Source organism: Dendrobates tinctorius, unplaced genomic scaffold (genome assembly GCF_039654945.1).
Source record: "Dendrobates tinctorius isolate UK_male_01 unplaced genomic scaffold, ASM3965494v1 ptg000028l, whole genome shotgun sequence".
NCBI lineage: Eukaryota > Metazoa > Chordata > Amphibia > Anura > Dendrobatidae > Dendrobates > Dendrobates tinctorius.
This window is the reverse complement of record NW_027361696.1, coordinates 49,565,225-49,574,311: the sequence shown is the minus strand read 5'-3', so window position 1 is coordinate 49,574,311 and position 9,087 is coordinate 49,565,225. Positions and strand designations below refer to the sequence as shown.

Sequence of the window (9,087 nt, the reverse complement as noted above, 5' to 3'; positions counted from 1 at the left end):
GATGTTTATCAGGTCTCGGAGGAAATACAGAGGGACCTAATTAGTAATAAGTGACTGATTGCGGAGGATTTATTTCCACATAATGATGCTATAATGATGCATTCACTAATAGCGCAATAAACATGTCCGGACAATGAGATGTCATCATGTAAGACGACTCCAGGACTGCTCAAACCTGCGAGACCCCTGCGAGGACAGGATTAGGGGGGGTTTGCAATATTATATAGGGGTCTTATTTAGACATTGCATGGCACTATTTAACGACCATTGTATGACGGTATTATTTGAGCACTGTATGGTGGCATACAGGGCCATATTATCCATAAGACTGACGCCTATGGGCCTCACAGGAACTAGGGGCCAATTTTTTTAAGGTATTGTTACCCTAGGGCTCTTTGCACCCTCAATCAGTACACGTGCAGTAAAGTTTCTTTAAGAGACTTCCAAAATGTACCGAAATGGCGTGAAAGACTGAAGTATCGGAGGGGGCCCCAAATATCTGAAACCTAAGGATATGTGCACATGTTGCGGATTTGGCCCTGCGGACCCGCAGCAGTTTTCCATGCGGTGTACAGTACCATGTACAGTAAACCTATGGAAAACCAAATCCGCTGTGCACATGCTGCGGAAAATTCCGCGCAGATTTGCTGCGGTTTATTTTCTGCAGCATGTCAATTCTTTGTGCGGAATCCGCAGCATTTTTATACCTGCTCCATTATAGAAATCCGCAGGTGTAAAAACGCAGGCGAAATCCACACAAAATCTGCAGAAAATCCGCAGGTAAAACGCAGGTCATTTTAACGGCGGATTTAGCAAAATCTGCGCTGAAAAATCCGCAACGTGTGCACGTAGTTTTAGGTGCTGTGGATTTGTCTGTGCGGATTTGGGAAAATCTGCAGGTCAAAACACCTGCGGTTTACCTGCGGTTTAGCCCTGCGTTTTCACACTTCTACAATGGAGAAGGTGTGAAACCGCAGCGGATTCCGCACAAAGAATTGACATGCTGCGGATTTGAACCTGCAGCAAATCCGTGCGGAAAAATCCGCAGCATGTGCACAGCGTTTTTCAGTTTACCATTGAAAACAATGGTACTGTACAACGCACCTAAAGCTGCTGCGGATCCGTAGCAGAATCCGCAACGTGTGCACATAGCCTAAGGATCAATCCATCCCTGACTCCTACTTCGGCACTACCTGGTATATTATTTTGTACTTTATGCTTTTGTACAGATGGATATTCAACCAACTACATGGCGCTTATAATTAGGGTATGAAGGAGGTGCCAGATACAGCCGGGGTTATGCTCCAGAGCTGCATGCACACTTCTGCCCTTCATGGAGTCCAGGTAGGTAGCAGCCTCCACTGCTTGTGCTGCATCTTGGGAGAAAAGTGGAGTTTCCTGAAGTGTCTTCTGCTTGAAAAGCTGATGTTCTTAATCTATGTGAACGCACACTTAGGGTATGTGCACACGTTGCGGATTCTGCTGCGGTGCACAGTACCTTTTCAGCCAATAGAAAATGAAAAACGCTGTGCACATGCTGCGGATTTTCTGCGATTTTGAATCCGCAGCACGTCAATTCTTTGTGCGGATTCCGCAGCGTTTATACACCTCTTCCATTATAGAAATCTGCACAAACACTGCAGAAAATCCACAGGAAATCTGCACTAAATCCGCAGGTCATTTTACCTGCGGATTTAGCAAAATCCACAGCAGAATCCGCAATGTGTGCACACACCCTAAGACCCAGCAGCCCTAAAAACTGAGTACGTGACAGCGCGGCTCAGCGTGGTCATAGAGGGGTTAACAGCAGCAGACCACGCCCATCCGGCTGCCACCCGTGATTGGCGGATCCCTGGATGGGCGGGTTTGCCCGGAGGCTAAGCACCAGGAACACAGTGACTTACCACACAGTATATTAACCGTCTGCCCGCTGACGCAAGCGATGTTGACATCCGTTGGCAAAGTTCTGGTTGGAGGAGCCCGGGCGTATTGTGTCATGGCAGCGGCTGGGAGAGGACTCGTTTTCAGACAGGTAAGTGATCTCCAGCACTTGGGGGGTTAATCTCATGGTGGTCATGTGACTTAACCCCGTCTGTGCCGGCCTTTTTTTTTTCTCTGTTTTTACAATGCAATTTTGGGTGGTCGTCTCAAAGAGGTTTTACTGTATATCCATCCGCAGGGACGACAGGTCCCGTCTCACATGCAGGCGGGGGGAAGCCGAGACTGGCTGCATCAACCCTATATGCCTGATGACCTGCATAGTCTGGAAAGCTTGCAATGTGTTACCATCTTTTCAGTTAGCCATTAAAAGGTATCAACTACTGAGGACTCTCAATCCTGAATATGTTTCTATCTACTGGCTAACACGGTACAAAGATACATATATTTCCTGCATTAACCCCTGCATGCAGCATGGGCTCGGAAGCCAAGTCCTCAGGGTCCCAGAGCCCGTCTCTGCCCTGTGCGGACATGTCACAGGACGTCTCCATGCCCAGGCCTGGGACGTACAAAAAGCGGCAATTTATGGGAAACGGGCTGCAATCCTCTTATAGTAGAAGGAGGAGGAGGATGAGTTGACACAAGGAAGTGAGCAGGAGGCAGAGCACACTGCACATTCCTGCTGTCAGCTCAGCCCCAGAGCCATGGGAAATCCTGGAGTGGATCCAGCCGATCTGGACTCTGCTGTGCTGGGAGCTTACAGGGTTACACTGCTCTGCAGCCTGTCACATGGCAGCCTGCGCTGGGAGGAGATGGTGGGCAGACAGCCCCCCAAAGGAGCTCGTCAACACCTCTGAGCAAAGTGAAATAAATACAAAGCTGTGGACCCCAGACCAGACCCCCTAAATATATACAGATCTCAGGCCAAGAACCTTAAATAAATGCAGACCCCAGTACAGAACCCACTAATAAATAAAGACCGCCTAAATAAATACAGATCCCTTAAATAAATGCAGACACCAGACCAGTCCCTAAATAAGTACAGTTCCCATACAAGGACCCTTAAACAAATAAAGACCACTGACCAGACCTCCCACAAGATCCTCTAAATAATTAAGACACCAGTCCAGATGCCCTAAAGAAATGCAGAGCCCAGACCTAGCCCCCTTAAATAAATACAGACCCCAATTAAAACTCTATGTAAAAATGGATCCCAGAACCACTAAATAAATACAGACCCCCGACCAGGACCCCTACTCAAATGCAGACCCCAGACCACCACCCTAGGACTTGGGTACAGCTGACGTTGGGACACACCCATGACCTCCCAACGCAGCTCTCCTAGTTAGGACTGGATTGTTTCCTGGACCTGGGACCATCAGCAGATATGAAGACCCTAAAGATAACCTCCTATAATATAAAGCAATCTATAGCCCTAACCATCAAAAGAAAGGCATACCCCTATAACGCTATGTGCACATGGTGTTTACTGCAGTTTCCACCTACTTTCGGCTCCAAAACCTCCTAAAAAATCTGTGCGTGCACGTACCCCAAGTACCCAGACATAATAAATAATCAAAGACTTATTTTTTTCCTGGCAGCTGTTTGAGCCCGTCAGCTGTACTTACACCTACCTTCTAGCTGATGCAGAAACCAAAGAAGCCGTCCTGATCGACCCCGTGCGGGAAACTGCGAATCGCGACGCAAAATTGATTAAAGATCTGGGCCTCAATATGATCTACGCAGGTAAGAAGGAAACATATATATCTTCAGCAGATCTCTGCTTGCCATCAGTGAATGGAAACCGTCTCAGGCGCTGTAAACATGTCTTGTCCTGATCAAGTAGTATCTCCTCCACCTGACATGACTGATAACAGAGGACAATAGTGGACTATTCTCTGCACAGCGAACCTAGACACAATGGTGCTAAAATTTTACAGGGTTCAAAGTGTAAAATCTTGAGAGTAATTGAGGGATTCACAGCAATGATACTGGGCGAGAGCCGTAACAAGCGTCTATAACGAATGAATGACCCCTCCACACCCATCAATCCCAGAGCGCTCTGAAATACCTGAATAACCAGGAATACAGCACTGCGCGGCCCAGCGTAGAGGTATACGGACTGCCCATATACATCTGATGTTACCCTGACACTTGTAGACTTGCACTCTAAATTCCCTCAGGGAACAAGGACTTTGTTTTACCTGGCGTAATTATCACAGAACATGAAGGAAGAAGATAAGAGTTTATGGTCTGCCTTGTATTTAATGTAAATACTACTAATATGAAATAGTATAATACTGCCCCCTATATACAAGAATATAACTACTATAATACTGCCCCTATGTACAAGAATATAACTACTATAATACTGCCCCCTATGTACAAGAATATAGCTACTATAATACTGCCCCTATGTACAAGAATAAAACTACTATAATACTGTCCCCTGTGTACAATATTATGGCTGCTATAATACTGCCCCTATAGTAGTTATTTTCTTGTACATAGGGGCAGTATTATAGCAGCCATAATATTGTACACAGGGGACAGTATTATAGTAGTTTTATTCTTGTACATAGGGGCAGTATTATAGTAGTTATATTCTTATTCATAGGGCACAGTATTATAGTAGTTATTTTCTTGTACATAATACTGTGCCCTATGAATAAGAATATAACTACTATAATACTGTCACCTGTGTACAAGAATATAACTACTATAATGCTGCCTCCTATGTACAAGAATATAACTGCTAGAATACTGCCCCTATGTACAAGAATATAACTGCTATAATACTGCCCATATGTACAAGAATATAACTACTATAATACTGCCCCCGATGTACAAGAATATAACTGCTAGAATACTGCCCCTATGTACAAGAAAATAGCTACTATAATACTATCCCCTGTGTACAATATTATGGCTACTATAATACTGCCCCCGATGTACAAGAATATATAGCTGCTAGAATACTTCCCCTATGAACAAGAATATAACTGCTATAATACTGCCCCTATGTACAAGAAAATAACTACTATAATGCTGTCCCCTGTGTACAATATCATAGCTACTATAATACTGCCCCCTATGTACAAGAATATAACTACTATAATACTGTTCCTAAATACAAGTATATAACTACTTTAATACTACATAATATGTACAACACTATAGCTACTATACTATAATATTAACCCTTTGCTTTTTATCCCATTTTCCAGCTAATACTCACTGCCATGCAGATCATGTTACTGGGACGGGGGCCCTGAAGAAGCTTCTCCCTGGATGTAAGAGCGTTATTTCAAAAGACAGTGGAGCTTTGGCGGACGTTCACATAAAAGAGGGAGATTCCATCAAATTTGGCAAATATGTAAGCTTGCCATAAACATGGCAGAAACGGCGTCCTGACTTAAAGCATTTAAGAAGTCCCCCCTCCTTATACTGGTCCGGTGATTGGACTTTTCTTGTTTCTCTGCAGTCTCTGGAGGCGCGCTCCACGCCTGGACACACCGACGGCTGCCTTACATATGTGCTGAATGATAAAAGCATGGCCTTCACTGGGGATGCCCTGCTCATCCGAGGCTGCGGCCGCACAGACTTCCAGCAAGGTGTGTCCTGATCAGCCTCTTCCCTCTTAGTCACATATTACTGTCCAGCATTGGGGATAATTTTCATAATTTTTAACATGTATTTAGGCCTTTAAAACAATTTTGTTCTGGGTTTTATTAAAATTGTGACTCTGTTCACCTTCTATAACCTTAGCTTTGCCTTATCTATTGCTGACTGTAGAATGAGTCAACTGAGTACCCATCAGTGAGCTCATTCTGACGTGATAATTCTCTTTCTGAGCTTCTCTCAGCTGATTTATGACCACAGACCACATCAAAGTTGATTATGAAAGGAAACAAAGACCCTGTAAAAAGCCAAACGGTGCAAAATTTTTAATGAAACCCAATTGCAAAAATGGTATTAAAGCCAAAATCCACCCATTTAAGTCAAAATGGGAAAAAAAAGGACAATGCCTTTAATTAACACTTGATTTTCTTGTAGGCTCCCCTAATACACTGTATCAATCAGTACATGGAAAGATCTTCACTCTGCCTGACAGCTGCTTCCTGTACCCAGGTCATGATTACACCGGTAAGTGCTGCCACCTCAGGTTATTTTCTCCAGGCATCCCTGTCCCATCTGTTGTCAGCAGTCTTGTAGCTGTTTTTACTATGTAGCTAAGTTACAGCCGCCATTTTTACCATCTATGTAGCCCACCATGCGGTTACAGGGTCACCGATGCTGCACAGAACCCTGCTGTCTTCTACACTGACTTCTACACAAAGTCATTGCATGAATAGATCTGTTCTCCCTCTCTACCCTTACAGGTCAGTCTGTGACAACCGTAGAGGAGGAGAAGCGTCTGAATCCACGACTGACCAAGAGCAAAGAGGAGTTTGTGAACATCATGAATAATTTGAACCTGCCCAGGCCGAAACAGATAGGTGAGGACGTCTATCATCGGTAATGTAATATGCTGTAAAATAAGAAGCAAATGGAGATGCAGGAAGATTGCACCAGCCAAAGAAGCATCACATGATCTCGAGTGTAGCCAGGCTGGCTTTCCCCATGATGGCATGGCACACCAATCAAAAGGGACTATCGAGTCAGTATAAAAGCTGAGGCAGGGATTGCAGCGGCCACTTTGTGGTGAATCTGAACACTTAGGGGAAGTCACAGCCTAGCCACAGAGATAAGGAGAGAAAGACATAAAACACTGAAGAAATTGTACAGATAAAGTGTGACAGCACAGCAGTGAAGAAGGCTAGGAAGGTACAGAACAGACTGTTGATTACTACCAGGTTACCATTCACTTATATGTTGAGGTCTCTTTCACATTTCTAAGGCTGTATTTACAATATCAAGCTCACTAAGGGGAGGTGGATCCAAAAAGCCCAGGGTCCAGGTGGGCCCATGGGCATTGGTGCAAAAGGCAGCTGAGGCACGTGGGAAACATGTAGCAGAGGTCCTGTAAACTGCAAACAGATAGCAGAGGTACTGGAAGCCACAAGGAAGACAGGAGATGCCTTCGAGACTGCAGACAGATATCAGAGATAATGGAAGTCGCAGGCAAGCCATAGACTTCCTGGAGACTGTAGACAGGTAGTGGAGATAATGGAAACCGCAGGTAGGCCATGGTTCTCTGGGAGACCTTACACGGGTAGCAGAGCAGGCTGGAGAAGTCCTAGAGACTGTAGAAATGTAGCAGAAGTACAGGAAATCGCAGGCAGGCCAAAGACGTCATTGAGAAGGCAGACAGGTAGCAGAGATACTGTAAGCCGCAAACAAGTAGAAGACAGACCTATGGAGCAGCTAGTAAGACACAGGTGTGGGCCTTATATAGGCTCAGACAAATGATCACACGATGGATCACAAGAGAGGTCAGTGAGAGGAGCGCAGCCCTGATCTAGGACAGATGCATAACATGCAATAAGCATTTGAAATGAGTTGTATAAAGTCCTATAATACCTCTGTGTCTTACACATCTTTTCAGGGTTATTGGAAGCCTTTTATTACCTTTGATTCGTCACAAATCAAATTTCTGGACTTTTTTTATTTAGTATCCTAGAGAAGCATGCGTGGCTTATAAGTCCCCTCACTCTGACATGCCAGGTTTGACTTGTCAAAACATTACCTCTTAGACCTATGTGGCTACCTTTGGAAAGGTATAGTCTAAGACTTGCAATATACACATTGACCACAAGATGTCGTTATGGTACACAATTACTCCTTTTCTGCAGTACACGGGTTGACCACTAGATGTCACTACTCATATTTAAATTCATCTAACATGATCGCTGCCAAGCTAATCGCTGCCTGTTTTCTGCAGATGTCGCTGTCCCTGCAAACTTAAAGTGCGGCATTCAGGATGACTGACGACTGATCTGGACTCCAACGCCTGTTGATTTATTGACTTGTCTTGAAGGATGAGAAGATTTTGGTGCCTGTTGATATTTTTCTATGGTACGGTGATGCTGTGGTGTCACATGATTGTATTATTGAAGCTGCCCTGAAGCGCTGGGATATCGGAGGGGCGGCGGGAAGATTTCTGTATCTTGTCCATATACCTCATCGGTGAATGTTCGGGAGATCTGACGTATCTGTGTATATATGTAAATCACTCTTTTCCAGAGTATCTATTCTAATAAAACATACATAAACCTCCAATGGCTTCAATTATTAGACCTTTAGAAGGGGTAGAAAAGGTGGCGGGCAAATATTTGTGGCAGTGTGGCTCGCTGCTATGTTTGACTATGATGGCGGCTGTGTACTGAGGGCATAGTGACAGCACTGCCATCTACATAGCGCAGTTGGCGCTTCTATGGCGGCACAATGAATATCTTATTTTCTGCCCCTTTTCCGTTGTACATCCTATTACCATCCAATTCTTCAGTGTCGTGGTCTTAAGGAATGGAGGATAAGTCGCCAAGACTGGGACAACTCCTATCAACTATTTGGAGGAGATGTGATCATTGTTTTGGGTTGGAATACCCCCCCCCTTAAGATGTTTCCTCACCCACTGTTGTATCCATAAATTGGGGATTATCTTCATAGATCATTTGTGAACCTTCCCACTTCTGTCTAAAAATGTTAACGGAGACCTGATAGAGCTTGAAGAACCCTCTAAAATATTCTCATCTTTTCCATCTCTCATTTCATGAAGACTTCCTCCTCTTCCTTCTCAATGTCATTTCAGAGTGCACCTCCATGATTAGTGGTAAGGGTCTAGTCCAGGGTTGAAGGGTTCCCGCTGTGCCCCCTTAATTTTTTTTTTTTTGTTAATTCTCTGGGTAAGGGTAACATTTCTGCACATATTACATGCTTCAAGTTGGGAGTAATTGTGTGATGACTTCTTTCTTCTTCAGGTTGTGCCGTGTTGACTGCAGATGAAGTTCTTGTCCAAAGGTTGAGGGATTTCAACTTTTTTTTTTTAATAGTTTAATGGTGGAGTGAAGTAAAAATCCTGCAGGAATGGTATTCCGCAGGATAAGGCAAACACAATGACTTTTGGGAATTTGTTGTTGGTTTCTTGTCCATGTGGCCTAGGAATGTCCCGATGGGATGTTGAGGACATACCACCAAGGCTTCTGAGAT

The 9,087-nt window shown here is 44.3% G+C and overlaps 1 protein-coding gene across 1 annotated transcript; it reads left to right on the top strand.

Annotated features, from left to right (window-relative positions):
* The first annotated feature begins 1,874 nt into the window (after positions 1 to 1,874).
* On the top strand, positions 1,875 to 8,160 carry ETHE1 (ETHE1 persulfide dioxygenase). Its single transcript, XM_073570654.1, has 7 exons — positions 1,875 to 2,032; positions 3,540 to 3,684; positions 5,166 to 5,314; positions 5,423 to 5,552; positions 5,995 to 6,084; positions 6,321 to 6,437; positions 7,823 to 8,160. The coding sequence occupies exons 1-7, from the start codon at positions 1,943 to 1,945 to the stop codon at positions 7,867 to 7,869; spliced, it is 768 nt and encodes a 255-aa protein (XP_073426755.1). The 5' UTR covers positions 1,875 to 1,942; the 3' UTR covers positions 7,870 to 8,160.
* Positions 8,161 to 9,087: the final 927 nt, after the last annotated feature.

What these genes read in the sequence shown, in the direction of transcription:
- ETHE1 (XM_073570654.1), top strand. Translation starts at nt 1,943, where the DNA reads ATGTTGACATCCGTTGGCAAAGTTCTGGTTGGAGGAGCCCGGGCGTAT. An exon ending in GAGGACTCGTTTTCAGACAG is followed by an intron (nt 2,033 to 3,539) that starts GTAAGTGATCTC and finishes TTTTCCTGGCAG; the next exon opens with CTGTTTGAGCCCGTCAGCTG. An exon ending in GCCCAGGCCGAAACAGATAG is followed by an intron (nt 6,438 to 7,822) that starts GTGAGGACGTCT and finishes TGTTTTCTGCAG; the next exon opens with ATGTCGCTGTCCCTGCAAAC.